General features: G+C 37.6%; 2 protein-coding genes across 6 annotated transcripts in view; one reads left to right on the top strand and one right to left on the bottom strand.

Moving 5' to 3' along the window:
* Window positions 1-528: 528 nt before the first annotated feature.
* kcng3 (potassium voltage-gated channel, subfamily G, member 3) lies at window positions 529-6041 on the bottom strand. The gene is made up of 2 exons (XM_028476626.1): window positions 5247-6041; window positions 529-1850 (listed from the first exon to the last, which is right to left on the bottom strand). The coding sequence occupies exons 1-2, from the start codon at window positions 5873-5875 to the stop codon at window positions 1205-1207; spliced, it is 1275 nt and encodes a 424-aa protein (XP_028332427.1). The 5' UTR covers window positions 5876-6041; the 3' UTR covers window positions 529-1204.
* Window positions 6042-7184: 1143 nt separating this feature from the next.
* The window catches only part of mta3 (metastasis associated 1 family, member 3), a 32495-nt gene continuing 15568 nt past the window's right edge, over window positions 7185-24111 (top strand). For all 5 annotated transcript variants that reach the window (XR_003676221.1, XM_028475784.1, XM_028475785.1 and 2 more), the window contains exons 1-13: window positions 7185-7487; window positions 11316-11383; window positions 12482-12575; window positions 15568-15694; window positions 15823-15886; window positions 16701-16818; window positions 17198-17300; window positions 17629-17728; window positions 17822-18010; window positions 19053-19127; window positions 21345-21403; window positions 21496-21614; window positions 22769-22926. Coding sequence is in view for 4 of the 5 variants with exons in the window: in XM_028475784.1 (XP_028331585.1) it covers window positions 7460-7487; window positions 11316-11383; window positions 12482-12575; window positions 15568-15694; window positions 15823-15886; window positions 16701-16818; window positions 17198-17300; window positions 17629-17728; window positions 17822-18010; window positions 19053-19127; window positions 21345-21403; window positions 21496-21614; window positions 22769-22926 (1302 nt within the window). In the remaining variant the exon portion in view is untranslated. The remainder of the gene's footprint in view (window positions 7488-11315; window positions 11384-12481; window positions 12576-15567; window positions 15695-15822; window positions 15887-16700; window positions 16819-17197; window positions 17301-17628; window positions 17729-17821; window positions 18011-19052; window positions 19128-21344; window positions 21404-21495; window positions 21615-22768; window positions 22927-24111) is intronic.

Raw genomic sequence — 24111 nt, 5'->3', positions numbered from 1 at the left:
GTCTCAAATAATTTTAAAACCAAATACAGACACATCAAAAACCAGATAAGCAGAGGTTTTCTGTTTAAAAAATAAAAAAATATAAAAATCTTGTTCTGTTTGTGAGATGTTTGGATATTTACTGGAAAATTAAGAGTGAGAACTGAAGTCCGCTACACTTGGTTTCCCTCCACGGGTCCTGGACCATGTTTATGCACACAATAAGACTGTTTATGATTTATTTCAGCAGTTTTCTGGTCCTGCTCCTGTTTTCATTCAGTCTGTGGATGTTTTAGCTCGTAAAAAGCTGCTCGCGTTTATTTTTTGTTATATGATGTTATGGTCCAAAAAGTATCCAAATAAACTGGTGACTGACTATTGACTGTGTGATGAACAATAGACGTTAGAACTTCTACCAATTGACACTTTTGCTAAAACAATTACACAGCTTTTTTGAGGGCAGTAAAAATATTTATTTGGCACATTATAATACCGCTAGCCACTAACGTCAGTCGTCAACAGACACAGAAGTTGATCACAAGAAACGAGGAGCACCAGGAGATTCATTACACCACCTCTGGTTCCTTTAATCACATATCATGTGCATGTTTTTTGTAACATCTGTTTTTGGGGGGGATTTATTTACTTTTTTTGTCAGGGACACAAAGTCTGCCCCCGCCTGTGGGTCCCCTCTGTGTGGTGAGATTAAAAACATGAAGCTCTATTCGTAGTTTCCCTTAAATATTCACACAAAGAGAACAAGATTTAACTTTAAAACAGAAAACAGCTTGTCCGTTTTTTATTTTTCTGTATTTCTGTTTAGGTTTAAAGTCAGTAAAACAAAATAACCACACTGTTTATTTGTTATTTTGATTTTAAAATGAAATAACCTGCACAAAATGAACGATACACTGATTCCCAATCAATCTTGTGCTTTTTAGGTGCAGAAACATAGCGGGGGTCACGCAGAGCTGCACATTGTGCTCCTTTCTGTCTCCATGGGAACCCAGTGTAAACAGCAGCACACTCAAAACATAATTTACTGCACCTGCACTTGCTTCATTAAAACAATGTGTGTTCCTGTTTGTTAAAGAGGTGTTTGTTAGGAAGGTAACCGCGAAATTACAAGAAAAAAAAAAATCCGACAGGAAGCAAGGGTGGCTCGAGCATCTGTTTGTAAAGTAAAAGACATTAGCAGCAGTCTGTTGGTTTCTTCTGTTTGGCATCATTGCAGCGGCTCTGATGAAAGGCTACGTGCGCATCTGGCGGAGCGCAGCTTGAGTTCATGGTAGCACTGGACGAAACTGTGGTAAATGAACGTGATGGGCAGCGCAAGGAGAACAATGCCGCTCACCACACACAGTCCCCCCAGCACTCGTCCACCAACGGTCACCGGGTACACGTCCCCGTACCCCACCGTGGTCATTGAGATGATCACCCACCAGGCGGCGGCCGGGATGCTGGCGTAGTCATTGTTCTGCACGCCCAGATTCAAGCCGTGCTCCAGCAACTGGGCCAGGGCGCTGTATATCGCCATGGCAACGAAGACAAACACCATTAGCATGACCATCTCCCGATAGCAGCGCCTCAGCGTCAGCCCCAAAGTCTGCAGCCCAAGGAAGTGTCTGGCCAGCTTCATCAGCCAAAACACACGCATCATCCTCAACACCCGCAGTATTATCCCAGCGACCCCGAGCCCGGCGCCGGGTATCCCCGCACGGGCCAAGGCCATGGTAACGTAGTACGGGGTGATGGCAATCACGTCGATTATGTTGAGTGGCCGGCGCATGAACTCCCATTTGTTTCTGGCCACAAGAAAGCGCAGGATGCACTCTGCTGTAAACCAGCCGATGCAAACGGCCTCCACGACCCTGAAGAAGAAAGGAAAGGAAAGTTAAATGAGTAAACAGTAAATGGAAGAGGAGCCACAAAGATAGTGGCTGTGTTCAAAATGTCATACTAACGTACTACTCCTATACTACACGAGAAATACTCGATTGTAGATTATATGGGGACAAGTATGCACGGTTGGCACACTAGTTATACTAAACATTACATTATTTCCATTGTTCTGTCTATTGATTATGTACATAGAGCTTTTACAGTTAGAGTCAGATTTAAAGAGTAACTAAATAAAACCCCAAAAGCACTTGTTTCTACTAAATACATACAGTATGTATATGGCTATTAAGTAGTGCTGTTTATTGATCCTAGTACAAACTGGAACATTTTCATCAATCTATTTCAATTTTGCGTATTTTGATGTAAAATGAGTGACTGTCCTCTACAGGTTGAAACCCAGCTATTATACTTGAATTTCGCTATTGTCTGAGAAAGAGGCTGTGTTTAAAATATCATACAAACATACAACAGAAAAACCCAGATGTATACTATGTCGGGACATTATTTAAGTATGCACGATGGGCGCACTAGTCATACTTAACCACCCCATGATGCATTGTGAGCGGAACATAAAATAGTCCTGGGAACGGCTTCAAGCTAAACATCAAATGTCCGCTTTTCAAAACAAAAGCATCTCTTTTTGTCTTCCATTAGTTTTTTTTTTAACTATTTTGTAAATAGGGCTCTTGTTTTGAAGTTAACCGGAAGTGTTGTCCGATGTACAATGGAGGGTCTCCGAAAATCTTCGAAATGTCGGAATGAAATGTGTATACGCAAGTTTTATGGATCAAATCAGTACATGTTGATATTCTACTTGGTCACTTTCTCACTTAAAATGTTTTCATAACTTTCAAAGATGGAGAATCGACAGAGATATTTAGCCTCAGTGTGCGTCAGGTTTTTGTCGTTATAGGTTTGAAATGCATCTTGGTAAACTTTGAAGTATACTTAAGTGGGAACGCTCATCATCTTAAACATACTTATAGTATAGTACACAGTATATACTGTAAGTTTGCAGTGTGGGAGTCAGCCATAGTATTTGACAATCAGTAAAACTGAGGAAGAAAGAAGAAACTCATGAGAAAGGAACCCATCAAGACCAGAGGAAAGTCACAGTGCTGATTCAAAATGCTGGATGAAATATTGTGACTGACCAGAGCAACCCCCGTGATTACATTACCGTCAGTGATTAGCACAACAAAAGCAATCAAATTAAATTACACGAGAAGAGGTGCTGCTAAAAACAGAGTGACCTAGCATACAGCGCAGTGCCTGAAGGGGAACCAACAGCTCAATTAACCCAAACCAAATGACATAGCAGTGGAAAGAAGTGCATTATAGAGGCATAAAGATAAGCAGGAATCCTGTTGACCCTCTTAGTAACTACACTTTTAGTTGATCACCCATATAGTTGGAAATGTTGAATAAAATATTCATTATTCAACGATTATTCCTTCAAACCACAGTTGAAACATTCACTTCACAAATAAAAGATAAAATATGTACGGCACTGATAATATCAAAGCAACAAGTGACAAACATCAGTCCCTGCAGGATCTTCACTTTCAATTGATTTGATTTTGTGGACAATTTTTATGTAATTTGGGGAAATTTTGTTGAATAATTTGAAGAACATTGCAGAAGTTAGGTAAAATTGAGGGTTCTTTTCACAATTTCACTTCCATCATGTGATATAAGCATGGGGATAATGTGAGCCCTGTTAATATTGCAGAGTTTCATTGAATTTGTGTGTTAATTTGGAGATATCTACAACTTAATTAGTTGGTAATTTACACAAGGATTCATGGTTTCTCTGACGTTTTGCTTTCTGCTGCAGGGCCGAATTGAATGCTCAAAAGGGTCAGATCTGGCCCCCGGGCCTTGGGTTTGACACGTGATGTAAACGGTTTTAATCTTTGTAGTTTACCTAAATCATTATATGATCCTTGTGCAAACATTCGACTTTCACTTGATCACACACTCCTTTAATGTTATGAATGTGCCTGGTGTTTGTCTTTGCTACAGAAGGTGCAGTGTAAACTCATCAAACCAATAAACATCATTCAGAATCACAAGGGTCACGTGACAAGATAGGAGCAAGGACGGACTTTCCGAGTGACTTCAAGGTCACCACCAGTCCACCTCAACGCAATAGCAAGAACCTGTCATGTTAGTTTCCATCAATGTCTATGTCGTTCAAGGAAAATCCAAGTGAATCATAATCAATCATATACCCCACCCCACATACTCTATTTCTGTTTCATTTTTATGTTGTTTGATACCTCAGGGAAAACAAACCTGGCCCACCTTTAAAAAAAAAAAGAAAGACAGAAGCAGAAGCTCAACTCCTCAGTGACCTATTTTCCAAACATGTTCAATCAGTGTCTCATCTCTCCCTCTGCAGCTGCCTTAGAGATCAGATTTCTGCATTATATAGCCTATTCCACTTTCAATTGCAGGGCTTATTTGTGCACTTCGTTTCTGGGGGGTTTCTTATGTGGTCTATGGTGTATTAAAAGTAAAACACAAAAGGAAGATTGAACAATCTGTTATTCATTTCATTGCAGCTTTCCCAAATGTAAAAAAAAAGGCAATTTAGATTCTTATAATAGAATGTTGAATAATAATAAAACACCAATTGTAATTTTGCTGCATAAAAAAAGACTAAATATAAAGATTTATAGAATTATGTAGTGATAATTGTTTAATGTATAGAATAGAATAGTGGTTCTCAAACTTTTTCTTTTATTTCTGAATCCAGGTATCCTCTCTTTGTCCGACTACAACATTTTGCTCAGAATATTATGAAAAAACAACTATAGAGCATAATGAATGAATGAATAAGTGATAACACACATTTGAAGGAATCTCATTTTGTAAAAAGGTAAAATGAAACAGTAGTCATGCCCCTGAATAGATTTATTTCTATTAGTTTCTATGATTTCCAGTCATCTGTATTGTTAATCATTTTAATTAAAAACGAACAACCCCATTATTTTTACGTTTTTGTTTGTTAATTTTCCAATTTCTCTCTCTCAAGTAACCCCTGCAGTGCCATCGCATACCCCTATGGGTACACGTACCCCCATTTCAGAAACACTGGAATAGAATATACACCTTTATTGAAAATTCACATTTTCAGCAACATAGCATAAGAGCAGAGAGTAAGCACGAAAATAAATAGATTATAGTGCAAAAAGTAAGTAGAACATATATTAGGAAAACGACAACAGAAAGAAAAACAACAAATGTGCAAATGACAACTGGGTTGTGGGGGTATTTAAAATATTATAGGAGTCATTTGACCAGTTTCTTTACACCATCTTATTTAGGGTTCTTCTCACGCCTCAAACTTCTCCCCATACCTGTGTTCCTCCACCGTTTTCCTCTTGGCTGTGTCCCAGTCGGGCAGAGTGCTCGCACACAGCATGATCATGGACACCAGCACAAAGATCACAGACACTGACGCCAACAGCTGCGCCACGATGGAAGAGTTGGGCTCCTCGAACGTCTTGCGCATCATCTCCAACCATCGCGCGCGTCCTGTGAGCGCGACCCTCTGCTCCGACTCGCCCAGGCTGCGCGTGTCGTCCGCTGGGAGTCCGATGTCCTCCTCCGACAGGCTCTCCAGTCCGATGTCGGACATCCTGTCGTCCAAGCGCTTCTGACAGCACGAATCCAAGTGCGCGCTCTCCAGCCCCCAGTAGAGCATCTCCGTGTAGAAGGAGAGCTCACACACTCCGGGGACGAAGCGGAGTTTACCGGAGCGCACGTACAGCATGATGAACATAAAAACTTGAGCGTGGCGATCGAAGAAGAACTCGTTCCTGTCCCGGTCGTAGTCATCGCATAGTTCCAGAACCTCTTTCTCCGTGGCACAGGCGTGCAGGCGGCTCACGCGCCGGAGAGGGAAGTCCTTGATCACCTCCCGGGAGAAGGCATAGCGGGTTCCCCCTACGTTAAGCACGCAGATGCTCTTCCCGAACTTCATCATGAGAACCTGGAGTCTCCTAAAGCACCTCCGTCCATCGCAGGAGTTTGGGCTCCATGTCTGGATGTCTGTCAGCCTCCGCTGCCCGGGGCGTGGTTCACTCTGAGGGGGAAGTGGTCCTGCGCCCTCCTGCAGGTCCCAGTCTGCACTACTAACCAGTCCGTCCCCTCATCCAGTCTCTTCTGCCTTTCCCTCTCCAGCCCTGACGGGGTGAGCCAATCCCATCAACGATGTCAGGCATATGCGCGCGCACGGACGTTCGCAAGAGACGCAAAAAAAAAAAAAAAAAAAAAAAAAAATACTCATCGACACTAATGAATATAATCAGTCAATTTAAAAACTATTAGAAAGTGCAAAAACTCCAAACTTATCTTACAGTTTTATTGTTCCTAAATGATAACAAAAAATAAATTTATTATTTCATATTTATACACACATAAAGATGGCTCTATTTTGCACTTTCCTTTCACCTCGACTTTCATAACTTATAGAACGTTCTTATCAAGAGAGACACATACAATCCTGAAAAGACTGAAAAATAAGATATTGCACCAACTTTTACAGCGAAATAATGTAGGATTAAGGGTGATTGAAGAGTGTCTTTTTGGCGTCTGGGGCTTCATCGATCACTCAACCAAGTAAAATTAATAAGTGCAAGAAAGTTATAGGGGTTTGAAATAATATATTTATAATAGAATAGAATAGAATATAATGGATAGACAGACAGACAGACAGACAGACAGACAGACAGATAGATAGATAGATAGATAGATAGATAGATAGTTATAGATTAGAATAATATGTAAATAATATAGCATCACATTCAATCAATTCAAGAAATGAATTAATTAGTCAATCAATAAAATGTTCTCATTTATTAAGGAACCAATATGACTTGCCTGACTTTCAAAAACAACAAAGAAGATAACTACTAATTAATCTAATAATTTAACATCTATGAAGAAAAATCGATATAAACCCATTTTTTGGAAAAGTAAAAAAATTGTCTCAAAATAACATATGACTTATTTATTCAGACTAAATTAATCAATCAATCAATTTATTGACTATACCTCTAAATTAATCAACTAGTAGACTTTGTGTTTTCCTAAGATAGATGTAAATAAACACTTGAGGGAATTTATTAATAGAATAACAAATCAATCAATCAATCAATCAATCAATCAATCAATCAATCAATCAATCAATCAATCAATCAATCGTTGCTAATTGTGTCTCTGGAAGTTTTACGTATCATTGATCACCTGCAGATCTTTGTACGTGCGCGTCCATGCGGTGTTGTCGTGTGCGCGCTGCCCTCGCAGCAGCCTCCGTGTATCGGGCTGATCCAACGGCTCGTTTTGGCTGCCGTGAGTTCACTGTATTGTAATGCTGCTGCTGCTGCTGCTTTGAGGAGGAGGAGGGGGCTGCTATCGCCTTAATATCTCCTTTTGGAGCTCACACAGCGGGGTTCTTGGAGCCCGTAGTTTTTTTTGCACTTTGTAGTCTTTTATAACAGCTATATTTTGAACTTAATTTATTGTATCAATCGTAGTTTTATGGTTAACGCTCGGTGAGGGGGCAGAAATGGCGGCCAACATGTACCGGGTCGGAGGTATGTATGTCAGTATGGATCTTCTTTTTTTTTTTTTTTTTTTTAGAAACTAGTGCTAGCAGTTGTGCATCTCCTGGTTGAAGTGCAGCTTTACTGCAGTTTCTTTGTGTTTAAACGTAGGGTATGATGCTAGGGCATTGTTAGAGATGCGTTCAGTCGGAGCAGGAAGGGGAGCTTGGCTAAATATTTGGGATTCGGGCCTCGCGTTTGTCGTGGCCACAGCAGTTAGCCACCAGGTTGCTAGGCTGCTAGCTTCCAGTGTAAACATCTCCCTTCGTGGTGGCTTGCATTGTGTTTATTTACTTACACACTTAAATGATTTGGGACTCAAAATATTCACCGGGATTCAGGACTGGACATGTGTTGTTAATGTTAATTTATTTTCCAACGGCTGCCTGGGGGATGCCTTTGTATTTTTGTCTGTTATGGATCTGCCGGCGTCCCTGTTAACTGGTGACCGACTTCCGTTTGAGTCGGCGGTTGCTGCTAGTAACGGCAGCGGCTTCTCTTTCTCATCAATGATATAATTTCACACACTCGGAAACATAAAACACGTCATAATGCATTTATTCCCCAGGTGTTGTGCAGATGGTATACCTTTAAAAACAATGCATAATGTTGTTGACGTTACGGAAGCTACTGCTGTAAACTGTAAGATAACAGCAACTCAGGACACTCAATTTAGATGACCTTAAAATTAAGTTCTCAAATCTAGCGGGTTTGTTTGCATTGTGGCTTAAATAGCTAGCGAATAAGGCTTTTTAATAACATACAGATGACGTGAAGATGCAGTACCGCGTAGACTTTTACATTAGCTAGCGTGGAAACGATCAAATCCGCAACACCTTCTCTGGCATGCAGCCATTAGTACGAGTCTTTATTTAGCTAACGTTAGCACCACAAATACAACGATTGATTACAGCCGTTTCATAGCTAGTAAAATTTACATGGGGGATACATTTGATAGTCTTTGTCACGATATGTGACATTGTTATGCCGTATTATTCACCCATAGTCATTACAAAGTGACGTTAATTAGCTAATTAGAAGGGGAGATGATTGCAGGCTAACTCGCTAGCTTTGCAAACGGCTGGAACTCTAACAAATTATCGTCATGGCGTCGTTGCGTCAGGGTTTATCCTTAAAAATCAATGTATAATCTTATCAATGCAGCGAATGAGTGATTTTTACACACTGCTTGACACACTCATCAATAGGGTTTCAGATAGATGCTTGTGTTACAATATGTTACTTTGGTCTTTTAGATGCTGCTTACAGATACTAGATGTCTTTATTTTCTGTTGATGGTTTTACTGTAATTTTGTATTCAGTTTTGGTTATAGTAGTTGTTTCTGGACAATTCTCTAATTATAGGTTTATTACGACAAGTACTAAGGTATGCCGATTGCATCTGCTAGATGTCCAGTTTACTAGATTTTACACTTGTAATGATGGTATAACAGACTGGGAACATCAACTTGACCATAAAGCATTAGGCAATGTAATATCATAAATCTGTATCTGTGTCAACACATGTTTGAAGTGCAAAGAAAGCACAGGATTCTGCAAGTTACTGTTTTTAATTTGGATTTCAGATTAGTACAAGAACTAAAAAATATGTTTTTGTTAACAGAAAGCTGCGTCACGTGCAATGCAATCTTCAGATGCTGTTTTTTTTTAAATAAAGTGTCTATTTGTACGGTTGCCGTATGGACAACCCCTGGTGCTATTGGTATGGTTACCGAAGTTCACGTATGTAGCATTTTAGGGTTAGGATCGGGTTTAGGGATAGGGTTAGGTTATAACCCAATATCACAACAATTTTTAGGGTTTAGTTAGCTTAGGGTAAGGTTTAGTCTGACAAGTCACGTGACCTAGAATAATGGTCTAGTTATCAAAGCCGTTGTATAAAGATATGGGTGAGCAAATCTGGTGTGACGGAACCTAATTTGCCAGCGAAGACTCCTGACTTGAGCGTGAGAGGAATGTGACGATGCCCACTAACACCAGTGCTCAACCTATGAAAAGGAAATATTTGAAGCATTTATATCTAAAAAACTGAGACATATGATATTAATATTAATATTCATGTAAAAAGCACGTCTATACACATTTAATGTTATAAACAACACAATTTAAGTTACCTTTCAATAATAAAGTTATTATTGTCCTTTTTTTAGGAACTCCTACATATTGTAGCTTGATATAAAATATTGCATTGTGCATACTCTTACTAGTAGGATTCTAACGTTGATGGAAAAGTGGAGAAAACTGATTAACTTTCAGTCATGCCAGCATTTATTGTGCAAAATATAGAATTATATATGAATACTTTGTTTTGTTTTTTTGAGAAATCAAACAAATTTTAATGGTTTTACATCTGAATAACTCGGGTTTTGGGCAGTTTTTTTCAGTTTCCAGTAGACAGTATTGGTCAAAAATGGTGAAAAGAAATCAAATGAGAAAATTGTGACATGGATGATGGTAGCTATTTAACTAAGGCACTGTGGAGCATGTGGGAAGCTTTGGTCAAACCAAACTACCTGAACCAACAGGAAAACACGGTGCTGGCGAAGTTAGTCTGACAGACAATTAAAGTATAGAGAACTAGCCAATAAGTCTACGTAATCCTCCTTGGGGCATGTGCCTCATTTAACTGAGAAACACATGACCTGAAGATACCCAACAGGAGGATGGCTGAGTGATAATTTAGACGATGACTTGCAGGAATCCTTTTTGTCTATCTAAGCATTGTTGTTGCAGACCATTGATTTAGAGCAGGAGAATAGTCTGAGGAACACGAAAACTAATCCTAAATGTTGACTCAAAATACCCAGATCTTCATTAAGTCGCTTTTATGATTAATGAATTGAACAAACTACCTTGACCCTTCCCCATCTCACAAATTACAGGTCATGAAAGATTTCCTATTAACACTCTTGCACCTAATTCCACGGCACACCTTCATTGGTGGGAATTTAATGTGGAAAAAACCTCATCAAGATTATTATTATAATGGCATGGCTTTGTTAGTGTCTTACATAGCGTATCACGTCGTCAGCCATGTTATGCAGCCTTTGGTTTGTGCAGCCTCTGAACTAAATCCCCAAAAATGAAAATTCTTCATATGTGACAGAATGTGAAACCCAACGCAATACACAAAATAACTGCAAAAATACACAAAACAACAGAAAAATGTCAATACAAATTTGCAAACTAACAAAAACACACAACATCCAAATTATTCCAAAAATACAAAAGAAATGACAGAAAAATACACAAAATTACCTAAAAAAACAGAAAGAAAAACACAGATTTGATGCTCAGATTGGTCATTATTCAAAATACTGACATGAATGTTGATAACATGGCCCTCAGATCAGACGTAATAAAAGTTGCGTATCCCTGAGGCAAGAGTATAATAGAATGTGGTTTTAATTGTCAGGTGGCCTATTCATACTTTTCAATTCCAAATGTACTGTAAATGCAAACATGAAACAACTGATTTTTTTTGTCTTGAATTCTCACAAAAAATGCATTTTTTTCCCCCTGTGAATGGAACTCTGTACAGGTTTCAGTATGAAAAATAAATTTTGGACAAATTCCTGCTCCCAAAATTGTATGGTGCCTTCTTGTTTGAATTTGATTCTACTTCAGTGTACAAAGCAAAGATGTTCTAACACAGGGATAAAACCTGATTTACATTTTGGAAGGCAAGATGGAAATGGAAAGGTGCCTTGCTCGGGATGTAAAATTGAAAGGAGGACTTCTTTTCTATCTCTATTTATTGTTGAAAATAACACATTTTCTATTTATTTTCTCTTTCAGATTATGTATTCTTTGAGAACTCCTCTAGTAACCCTTACCTAATCCGCCGGATAGAAGAGCTCAACAAGGTACAGGGGTGTTTGTGTTAATTTTCTCTGTGTGTTTGTGCCTGTTTATGCCTAAGGGCCAATAGCTTGGATTCCTCTCCATCCCTGCCCCCACTGACCCCCGCCTTTATTTACTATTGTGCATGCGTGTGCATTTTAAAGCAAATTTAGGTGTTTGCAGTGGGGCTGAAATGCCAGCAGGTGTTTCCTGGTCCTCCAACTGCCATTAGTGTCAATGGACACACCCATGGGATTTAGTGTGTAAAAGCAGTGTTTGTTGTTAAGAAAATTTAGATCACATTGTTTGCGCCTTAATCTTTGAATGAAATAAGAGATTATAACTTTATATGGATAATTTACATTCATTTTAGTGAGTTTTTTTATTTTTATTTTTTACATACAATATGTGATTCACAACAGCAACTTTGCATTGGACCGATCCCTAAGGAACAATGGGCAGATTCAGGGAAATATTTCAGGTTTCAGGCTTTGCTCAATAGCCCACAGTGGTGGGAATCTCAATGTAGGCAAGTCACTAATTATTGGGCCATCAGTTTGTTAATAACACTCACAGTTGTTAGAGCCGTCCACACCCTCAGTTTTTGACATCTCGTCCCATTAATTAAACTTGAGCCGAAAGAATTATAATGACAAACTGGTTCAGTCGATGCACATCTGAATCTTACATTTTTTTTTAGACGAACCAGTTGATCAAGTATTGTAGATTTTTTTCGCCTTTATCATAATGCGCCATGTTTTTCCTGTTAGAGTTTTTAAAGGTGTGAGTATGTGCACAGCATGCTTTTAATTTATAAAAGTTGGAGCAGGCAGCTGGTGGCGTGCAGCCTTACCCTTTCACAAACCCCATTTAATCACTTTACATCCGCCACGGCATTTAATACAGACTCAGTCCTCCAGCACGTCAACCTAATTACAAAAATAAACAATAAATCAATCATGTGATCAGAAAAGGCCGCGGCTGTCCCGGTCACCCTGTCATTGCACAATCGCTTGATGGTTTCACAATAGGAGCTGGGTCTCCTGGGAAATTAAATGGCGTGTAGCAGGGACGGCGTCTGTCACCGTTTAACTCAGCTCACCTGGTTACTTCTCTTTCAGACTGCCAGTGGGAATGTGGAAGCCAAGGTGGTTTGTTTCTACAGAAGGAGGGACATATCTCACAGCCTCATTCAGCTCGCAGACAAACATGCAAGTGAGTTGGAGACTTTTTCCAAAAATCTTTCTTTCTAGTTTAGGCAATTTCAAGGGATCTGCGTTATGTGTAAAGTCAGTAATAAAAAGACTTGGAGCAAATGTGTGTGTTGTCTACATCTACCTATCCAACTTCTATCCATATTCATATCAAGTCACTCTGACATTTTACAAAACAATACGCCAAATTGACATACTTCGATTAAAATGTTAGGATTTGGACTTGTATCAGTCAACAACACTACTTAATAACCAAATACATACAGTATGTATACATACTGTATACATACTGTATACATACATACAGTATTTATACATACTGTATGTATTTGGTATAAAAAAGTAGATTTGGGGTTTAGTTACACTTTGAATCTGACTCCAACTGTAAAAGCTTTATGCTTGATAAATAAATAATAAAAGAAACAATGAAAATAATGTTTGATTAAAGTGATCAATTAAAAGTTAAATATGGTTATTTGCTGTGAATAAATGTAACAGAAACAGCTTTGATTTGAGTAGGTATAACTGACATTTGAATAGGCATGCACTACAACTTAAGATGTTGTTGTTTATGTTATTGTGGCAAGTAAATGTCCCAATTGTTTTTCATAATGGAGGATGGAATTTAGGTTTCATTGCAGCTACATGGGGCAGTGAGATAGGAGATGGTATTACAGACATTTGTAGAAAATTTGCTCTTAATAAAACAAAATGTGTCATTTGAAACATTTTGAAACTACAAACATGCTTCAGGAAACTTAAGCCGTGGATTTTTAATGTGGACTTTAGCGACCCAGCCGGAACAAGAAAGACAGGAATGTATGAAGTTTGTGTGTGTGTAGGCAATCAGAATGCCAGTGAAACCAGTTTGGCTCAGACTGTAAAGAAGCTTTTCCAAAGGAAAAAAACCCAGATAAACTGTCCAACATTTGGCTGTACTTGACAGGCTGTGTTGTGGCCTTGTCCACTAGTTCTATGATCATCAGCCAGCTGGGCAGAAGATGACAAACAAATCGATGAGCATTATGCAAAATTGATTAAATGAACTTGGTTTCTGGCTATGAGACACAAAAAGAGCCACATATGGAGCGATAAAGTTGTGGTGTATTTTGGGTGCAAGAGCTGACGTCAAACAACTATTGGTATTGTGAGGACTTTCCAATGTTTAAAAAGAACTGTGGAAATTTAATAAAAGACAATCAAACATGGAAAGTGTATTTTATATTTATATATATTAAAGTAAGTCATTATTTTTCCTCAAGTTATTTTAAAGCTGTTTTGTTATGCTAATTAGTCTTTGTAGATCAATACACATTTGTAGATCTTGCCTAAGTAAAATACATTGTTATCCTTACAAATATGTGTACATTCCCTTCAACTGTCAACACTGAAGATGTCATGGTATTCAACGTATTGATTTGCTAAAAGGTTTATGGTCCTATTATGGCTGCTAAGTGTTTCAGCCGCAAACTTTCAGTCTGAAAGCAGTTTGATGAAATACTACAAGTCATTAAAGAACGCTTGGAGAGTCCTGCAGCGTGCCATTTAGTGGTTTGCAATGGCACACTACCTACCCACGTAAAGTATGTACCAGTCGGCAGTTTTTCAGGACAGTAGAAACCGAATCATCTGAAGAGAGTAAAATTTCTTTGTGAGCGGAACAGATTTAATTTGACCTCGGTTAGAATCATTAATGTTGCCAAAAGTTGAAAAATGAAAACAAGGAAAGTGCAGACAGAAAGAAAAATGTGACATCAAAACCATATCTGACAGCAGCAGCAGCATCATGACATGTTTGTTCATGTGTAATGTGTGTTTGGTTTAGTGTTTGACAATATAGTTGACATGCAAACAGCAAATAGTGTGTGACCATGTCTGAGTTATGGCTCATAGTTGAGGTTTTCTGCTGCAGCACTACACAGTGAACACTGTCACCATCATTTACTGTCATTCTTAAAAAAGGAGTCCTGGAAGTCAAATATACATGAAATGCTACAATGTGAATCAAATGCATAATAGTTTTCCTATGACTCATTACTGAGAAGTGTTAAATAATAGTATTAACTGCACCTGCTGGTGTTCATAAAGTTATGGCTTATTGGTGGGTACATCTCAATTTCATATGTTAAGGTTTCATTTATTCAGACAACTGAAATCCACTTTGATCTCCTGACTTGTTTTGACTGTCAACTGCCAGTCTTCTTCAGAGGCATCTGCTGATCGCTTTGATGTTTCCTTTGAAGTTTCCTCGACTTACGCATTGTAAGTTGAGGAAAGTCTTGACCTCTTAAAAAATTTCAAAGGAAACATCAAAGCGATCAGCAGACACGTCTGAAGAAGACTGGCAGTTGTCAGTCGAAACATGTCAGATCAAAGTACATTTCCTAAGGAACAGTTGTCTGAATAAATGAAACCATAACATATTATTGAAAAAAAATCTTACTGGTATTAAATCTAAATTCTGTCAATAGTTTTTGTGATTGTCAAAGCACAAGTAGGGCTAAGCGATATGGGCCAAAATCCATATCTGGATATTTTTTCTCAAAAATGGTGGTATACGTTATAAATCTCAATATTTTAAACTCAAAGTCTTACCAGAAAAAAAAATTCTGGATTAAATTTGTTAATAAATGTGCCTGTGTAGCATTTTTCATAAGCAAACAGCTGCACAATTGTGCCACTTTTGGCTTTTTTTTTCCTCTAAGGGACTGCACGTGTGTGTGAGTTTTGTAGTGTGGCTTGTTTAGGGGAAGGTGTGGGTTAGGACGCACTCAGCAATCCAACCAACTGTGTTTTTCATGCTGTTCTGAGAAGTGGCAAAAGCAGCAACTTCTAAAATTAGTGTTTTTTACAAAATAAGCTCTAAAATAGGCAATTGTAATTTTCAATATTGGCAAAATAATAATCTTGATATGTCTTGAATCTATATTTGCCAGGTCTAAACACAAGCCCGTTTACTGTTCTTAATATTTGGTGTTTGTGTGTGTTCACAGTGGAGCTGGAAGAGGAGAAGGAGAGCCCAACAGAGACAGATCTAACTGACAAACAGAAACACCAGCTTCGCCACAGAGAGCTCTTCCTTTCCCGGCAGTACGAGAGTCTACCCGCGACACACATCAGGTACCGTACAGGCAGTGCCCTTGGACTGCTGCTAAATCAGCCTTGAACACTTCCCACGAGCACTGCATGCTTCCTTTAGTCAGTGTTTTTCATGATTACATGCTTCCCTGTCTACTCCTTTCTATTAGAGGGAAGTGCAGTGTGGCATTATTGAATGAGACTGAAGCTGTTCTTTCGTACCTTGACAAAGAGGTAAGTAAGCCTGAGAGAAGATAACGATGTTTTGCTTTCTTTTAATCAAGGCTGCTTGATGTTTTTCAAGCTTCAACCTGTGTCTGAAATCTGTTTAAGTAAACCTTCTATTTAAGATGCTTATTTTTCCAGATTGTGAATGATTAAAACTGAAACTACTATGGCTAAATGGCTTTTGAATTGATTAATTATATTTTAATCTTTTTGGAATACCTGAGCTCACTTTGTAGTGCGTTTGATGGTGTTTAAATTTCAAGTTTTACATTTTCAGAGACAAAAACAGCAACAGGAGACAAATACGATACATGACATTTATTAAAACAAAGAAAACATGACTAAATACACAACCTGCCAAATGCAAATATGACATAAAGAAACTGGCAATGACAAAACATAACAAATGCAAAACTTAACAGTCATAACATGGCAGCACCAAAATCGAATATGGAGATGGTGTTTGTTTAAACAACATTTTAGACTGACAGGATAAACATTTACTTGAGGGTTAGGTTAGGATTTATTGTTAATGTTAATATTATTTTAGTTTGTAGTTGTTTTTTTTTTTTAATGTATTGCAGTATTTTATATTTTTGACTTAATTAAGTGATACATTCATATTGAGAAGCTCAGTGTAACCTCAGTTCTGATTCAATTTAATTGAACTTTATTTATATAGAAATTACAGCAATAGTCATCTCGAAACACTATCAAAATATAGAATTCTTACGAAAAAAAAACGAGTCCACATGATCATGCATCAGCTACAGTGGGGAGGAACAACTTGTGAAATGTGATTTCTGCTCTCTATTTCAAGGATACCTTCTTCTACTCACTGGTTTACGACCCGACACAAAAGACTTTGCTTGCCGACAAAGGAGAGATCAGAGTGGGTCCTCGCTTTCAGGCAGACATACCTGAAATGTTACAAGAAGGTCGGTTACAGCAGAAGTGACTCGATTTGTTGAGCTTTCTGCGGGTTTTCATCCTTTTCTAAGAGTTTTTCTTCATCGTCAAAGCTTCTTTGTGTGTGCTTTGATGTATCAACTCTCCTCTTTAGAATTGTCAACTTTTTGCAGTTCAGATAAAACCTGGTTATGAGACGTTTAATTTGAAATAATTTAATTTAATAAATTTAATATAAAAAATTATGATTAAATTATTATTAACCTTGTTTCTTCTTGGGTGCCATTTGCAGGTTTTTTTGTGTGATGTAGAGTTTACTGCAGTTTTAAAAAGTGTCTTTGTGTAGGTCAGTTTCGTCCCCTCCTGTGTGATGTTAAGCCATTGTTTTGTTGTCCTGTTGTTGTGCAGGTGAGGCAGATGACAGGGACCAGGCCAAACTAGAAGAAAAGCTGTGGAATCCAGAGTGTCCCCTCACCAACAAACAGATCGACCAGTTCCTGGTGGTGGCGCGGTGGGTGATCTTTCATTTCATTACAAACTGAATGATTTTTGACATTTTACTGCCTCAGGTGATGGAAAGAAATACAGGATTCTGCTCAAAAATTTGGAGTGCACTATGTTTTTAGGCGAAGCCAAGTGCTGTATCTTTTTGAAAAATGATAATATATGTTTGTAATGTAATGTTTTTTGCTTATTGTTGCACCAAGTGTTCATCGTATCTGGCCAATTATAATTGGCTATTTCAATAGTAAAAAGCACCTCAAACTTGTTTTTTTTTTTTGCGAATGACAAAAAATGGCATGCATTGTAAAATTGTGTGTGTTGTTTTTGTTTTCCAGGGCGGTTGGGACGTTTGCTCGAGCGTTGGACTGCAGCAGCTCAGTCAGACAGCCGAGTTTACACATGAGCGCAGCTGCAGCCTCGCGAGATATAACACTGGTGGGCTGCAAACCTACACACACACGCACACACTGGCAGCTAATCTGAATTTCAATGATGGACGCTAACGCTCTCTGTGTGCACTGCTTTCAGTTTCATGCGATGGACACACTACATCGTCACAACTACGATCTGTCCAGCGCACTGAGTGTGCTTGTTCCCGCTGGGGGGCCGGTCCTCTGTAGGGACGAGATGGAGGAGTGGAGCGCGTCAGAAGCCGCTATGTTCGAGGAGGCACTAGAGAAATATGGAAAAGACTTCAACGACATCCGACAAGACTTCGTAAGTGTGATGGCACTTACTGTAGATTGGATCTGCAGGGACGAAGCCATTCTAACACACGTTGTGTATTAATTTGACTTTATTATCAACAAAGGCTTTGAAGGATTTGTTCATATCTTTATTTAAACAATACACTTTGTTAAGCTAGAAAATATTAGCATATTGAGATGCAAGCAAACTTATTTGTTGTTAAAATATTAAATAATGTAAGATTTTTTTTTTCAGGAAATTCACGTTGAAATTTACTTTGATCTCCTGACATGTTTCGACTGCCAACTGTCAGTCTTCCTCAGAGACGCTGATCGCTTTGATGTGTCCTTATGAGTTTTTTGCACATCAAAGCGACGCCTCTGAGGAAGACTGACAGTTAGCAGTCAAAACAAGTTTTTATTTTTATTTTTTATTTTTTTTCTTTATAAAAAAAAAAAAAGAAACATGTCAAGAGATAAGACAAAATGAACTTGCTGGAATTAAAGCATGTGTAATCATACTAAACAGTTACATTATGATATGGTGCCCCACCATCATTCTATTTTTATCTTAAACTAGTAGACTCGAGGTGTGTATTGTTGACAAGATCATTTTTATATTAGCGTCTAAATTACCATGCAAAATGTAATTAGCACCTAATGTTCTTGGTGAAAAATCCAAATAATTAATGTTTGTGTGAAGCACAAGCCCTAATTTTTAAGTAAACAAGTCATTCTGGAACTTATTTGGGTTGCCAGACTAAACTCAAGCAAATCGAAGCGACCGTTTTGTGAAGGACAAAAGTTCTAAACTTCAGTTTTTTTACTTTCCATGCTTATGAATTGTTATTGATTCTGTGAGCATAAGAGCGTTTGTGTGTCTTGTAAAAAGGACCAGAGCCAATCATCAGGCCTCTGTGCTCACAATGCCTCTCACTTATGAATATACATGATATATTTCACACAAAGATGGCAGGAACATGAGATATATCCATGGTATTAATTCTCTCTATTTCTCTCTCTCTCTCTCTCTCTCTCTCTCTGGGTGTCGATGCATCTTTTGTCGTGTGAAGCTTCCATGGAAGTCACTGACCAGCATAATAGAATACTACTACATGTGGAAAACTACAGATAGATACGTGCAACAGGTGAGATCAATGCAGTGTAACTTTCTGCTATAGCCCAAAATGTTAAACATTACTTCACCAGCTCAATATGTTTCAAACTAACTAACTTTTACAACTTTTTATACCATCTTCATTATTGCATAAATTACTAAATGATCCTACATTTGAATTTACTTGAAACGGATAAGATTTTCTTCTTCTGTGTTCAATGTTACAACATTCCCCCCTTCTGTGTCCTGTTTTGTTTGAATAAATTTACGTACAACATAATTGAACGACCTTACTTAATAGTGCACTCAATCAATTCGACACCTCCTATTCAATAAGATGACATTCAAGCAAAATCCCATTAACAATATAATTAGTTTTATTGAAAATATGAAGTTCCTGCTTTCTATTGTATCCATGACAAAAGGCTCCAGATGTGTTTTAGTCACTCGTGTCTCCTTCCTTCGAATTAAAGATCCCTGGCAGATGCTGCGTGAGGGGTGTTTTTTTACATTTTCTTCTGTTATGGCGGGAGTGTCATCATAACCTTGTGGTATAAACTGTTTTTCACAGCAGAATAAATCAACAGAGCACTCACTGTGATCCTCATTAAGAATCTGTAAAGTATGCCATCAATTCTCTTTATTTAGGTACGAAACATTGCCAACTAGGGCTGGAACGAATAGGGCTTTCTTATTTCAGTGTTCACTCGTGTGATTTATTTTACTGCTCCTTTTTTTTTTTCTTCCAGTTTTTGGATTAAGACCAAAATGTACTCATGTTTTGTTCTGGTAAAACGACAACTTTTTACCCAATAGTTATTTTGTCAGGCCGGATTACAGTAAATAATAGCTTGTACTCATTGTTAAATGCCAATGTGTGAAGCAGAAAACCTGTGAATAGAAATATATAATTATATCATTCTGTAATGAGTAGATGTATGTGCTTCTACTGCATTAATGGAAAATATTCCACTGCCACATATTTCACAATAGAAACAATAGTTTCAACCTAGTTATAAATCAGTGCTGGGACGTTAATTACGATTCATTAATTACAGAAAAAATAAAATAAAAATTGCACTCAGTGCGAACATCAACATGTTTTATATACATATTTTAATACACATTTACAAAAAATCTGGAAAAGCATGAATACAGCTTACTTAAATTTCAGTTTGTGCTTTGTGAACAATGCAACCATAATATTCTATATTGATATTGTACATTGTGTTAGCACTCAGTGATGGAAATAATTAACACTATTTTGTTGTTTAAGCTTATTTATTGTTTCTATTGATTCAGTCATTTACCAAAATCTATTTAAATTGGAAAAAGTTTGTTATATTGTTATGCGATTAATTACGTCGCTAATTAATTAGATTTTTTTTTTTTTTTATCCGAGTCCCACCTCCATTATAGATATATGCGTCATATTATTAAAATAACTGACACACTGGAATTACTTACCGGGTACTTTCTTTTAGAAACTAGAGAACTAAAAACTTTCTTTGACCTTCAAATCAGCTGCACAATAATAAGATATATAAATAGCTTTGCGACACGGTTTTAATGGCTTAATGGCAGAGCAGCTGTATTCAAGCCTCGCTCGCATCACTGAGAGAAATGCAAAACATTCAGGTAGAGTCATAAAGCACACTTCTTTAGTTTTTAGTACTTGAGACATTTCTTTTCTAAGTCGTTAATTGGGCTTCTCGATTGGAAATACTACAAGTAAACATTCATTGCACAGCTAAAGTTTCAGCATATCACGTCCCTTTTGTTCTCACAAAGTTGGGAGCATGAAATTGTCCAGTGTAGTGAAGAATTGTCAAAAAACATGATCTGTGAGCCGTCATTTATAAACTTGTGAAAAGTTTTCACACAGGGTCTGAAGTTCCAAAATAAAGCCAATTTTAATGTTTTATTGTCCCAAACATTAGTTTTTTTTAAATCCCTCTCTGTCATAAAGTTACGTTAGTTTTAACATCCTAACTGAACTGTAAAGAAATTGAGTTTTTACCCGCTTTTTGTGATGCAGAATTTCAAAGAGAATTTCAATCCTATAGATATTTGTATTGTAAGATGAAGGAGAATCTTGTTTATATCTATTTTATAGATCTGAAATCCATTGACGTATAAATCTTTGAATTCCAACAGCTTCCCTTCAGACCCCAGCAATAAATTTGAAATGTCATCCAAAAGCTTTATTTGATATAACAATAATCCTGTTGTGTTTCTCTGTTACCAGAAAAGACTGAAGGCAGCAGAGGCAGAGAGCAAACTGAAGCAGGTTTATATCCCCACATAGTAAGTTTCCCCCTGGGAAGTTTGCACTATCATGTATCCAAACTACTCTTAACACCTGTAATGACATTATCTTCACATTTCTTTTGCGTCAGTAACAAACCCAACCCCAATCAAATCTCAATGACCAATGGAAAGCTGGCGACCGTTAACGGAGCGGGTCCCGGGTCCTACCACACAGCTGGAGGGGGCCGAGCCTGTGAAAGCTGCTACAGTGAGTCTTCTGTGTAACAACTAGTTGCTATTTTAGCTGCTTAAAATGATCTGATTTGAAAACCCTAAACTTCTTTTAAAGGCTTTATTTTTTTTACTGAACACATATTTGTGCATAAGGGAGAAAAAACTAACATCATTCTAATATTGATATCAATAGAATTAATCTGATTTTGTAAGAAGAATATAATAGGAGGTTTAACCCCTTTATTATCTTTGGGGTCAATTTGACCCCATTCAATGTTCATCATTCAAAAAATAATAGTTGATTTTTTTTTTCTTTCATATTTCCTGACTGTTCCTTATGTGATGAGTACAATTGATTAAGCATAAAATCATCGTTCTCATTTTGGAACAGCTCTTTCACAGTGACGTAGAGGAGGATGTGTCTGAGACAGAGGACATAATAGTGAACAACTGCAAATATGTTACATAAAAGGAGATAAAAATAAGTAGATAAATATGTTAATTGGAGGAAAGGGGGGGTTCCCAACGTCAATCAACATGGTTCATTATATGAGAGTCATGAATGTGCACCCCAAATTAGAAAATATTTGGATGAAAGATTTTCAAGATACACTAACTAGAAAACTGTAAAGTTTGACCTGATGGTGACGCTGCAGGAAAGGTCATATCATCACCCCAACAAATAGGGTTCATATTCATGTGGTCAATAATGTTGTCAGTAAATTTGAGAAGATTTGGATGGAAACTCAAGATAAATTAATTCTATTTTTAAAGTTTAGCCTGATGGTGGCGCTAGAGAATATGTGCAGGTTTCAATATCAAGGGGTTGTTTACTGTATGTATTCAACAAATAAACAAAGTGTCTGACACAAAAACTTGGTCAACACTTTTCTGAAAATCATTTTCTGGAGGCTAATATCCGTGGGGTCAGATTGACCCCAAGGGTAAAATGTGTTGGTAATATTTGAGGATAATAGGAGGATTAAACAGAAGAAAAACAAACTAAGTAATGTTATTGACCTTTTTTTTTTTTTTAGCCGAGGGCTGAATCTGAAATAGAAAACTATATTTGTTTCAACAACTTTGTCACTATAACACAAAATGATTCAATGAGTGTCCTCTAACTAATAGTAGTTTTGGTATTTTTTCCATGTTTAATGCATGTGAATGTGTTTTGTGCACATACAGCCATGCAGTCGGCCCAGTGGTACTCGTGGGGGCCTCCCAACATGCAGTGTCGCCTGTGTGTCTCCTGCTGGATGTACTGGAAGAAGTACGGAGGCCTGAAGATGCCAAGCAGAGCAGAAGGCCCAGAGGAGCAGACCTCCCCCATCCCGGCAACCACCGTAAGAGCAGGAGGAGAGGAAAGGAAAGGAAATCCATTAGTCAGCCTGACCTCCTACAAAATGAAAGCAACAATAAACATTAAAACTATCAGTAACTTTTTGTTCACCGTGAGTCTGTAAAATATTTTGATGAGTAATTAACTGCAAAATAAAATAACTCAGTATTGAAACCAATGATTAGATTTGAAATAATATTTATTTTATTAAACAAGTAGATGGCTAATATGAAATGTGCTGAGTTAGCACTTAAGTATTTTTTTTTTCCATTTTCATCCAATCAAGGTTTATTAATCTCTATAAACCAGTCAATCTGCTCATAACAGGTTTATAATCCTAATGTTTATTATGAACAACAAAAATTGTCATTCCATGTATTCTAATAATATTAGACTGCAGCCAATACAAATCTATATAATTCAACATGATTTTCCTCTAATGCAGCAGACATATCTCCTTAAAACAACAACTTTGCACCAAATCCTTGCCTATAGGTCGTAATGTTCAGTTTTTATTTAATCTGTGAAGGCACTGAAGACGCTCGCCCAACTTTAGGGTCGTTTGGAGCCTCTAATCAAACTCAGGATGTGAGAAATTCTTTGCTCCATAAGCTGCAGCTTTCGCAGGGATGAAGGAGTTGGATTTAGGCCACAGGCTTTTATTAGGGACAACGGAGCATTAAAAACTTCTAGATGAGAGGGTGGAAGGCTGGAATGCGTGCGTTTTTTTGTTCCCCATTTTATTTAAAAGTAGATTTATAGTTGAATTTTGGTTTCAAGGGAAATTTTGTGTGAAGAAATATTTGTTTTCTTCTTTGTGGTGCTTGCAATAACTATTTTTGTTCTTTAAAATCCAGGCAGGTTTTAATTAATTCAGTGAAAGCCCTTTGTTTGTTTTTTTCCAAAATAAAAGAAATTCCTACAGAAGCCAGACTTATTTTATTTTCTGTTACCACAGGCAATTTATGATGATGAGTGTGTTTGTCATTGCACATGTTGCAAAGCAACGAAATGACATTTCAGCTTCATCCCGTCCAAGAAAATATGAAAAGACAATCACAGTTTGTCTCAAATGCCAATGACGTGGGGCGGCGTTGTTGTAGAGATGACTTCAAGAGTTTGTTGGCAGAGTGCGGCTTCCAATAATGCTGCCAACGTAGTCCAATTTTGCGATAAATCTGCTAGATCC

This window comes from Gouania willdenowi, chromosome 19, assembly GCF_900634775.1.
Source record: "Gouania willdenowi chromosome 19, fGouWil2.1, whole genome shotgun sequence".
Taxonomy (NCBI): domain Eukaryota; kingdom Metazoa; phylum Chordata; class Actinopteri; order Blenniiformes; family Gobiesocidae; genus Gouania; species Gouania willdenowi.
The sequence above is the reverse complement of the archived record's forward strand: the minus strand, read 5'-3'. Positions and strand labels throughout refer to the sequence as shown.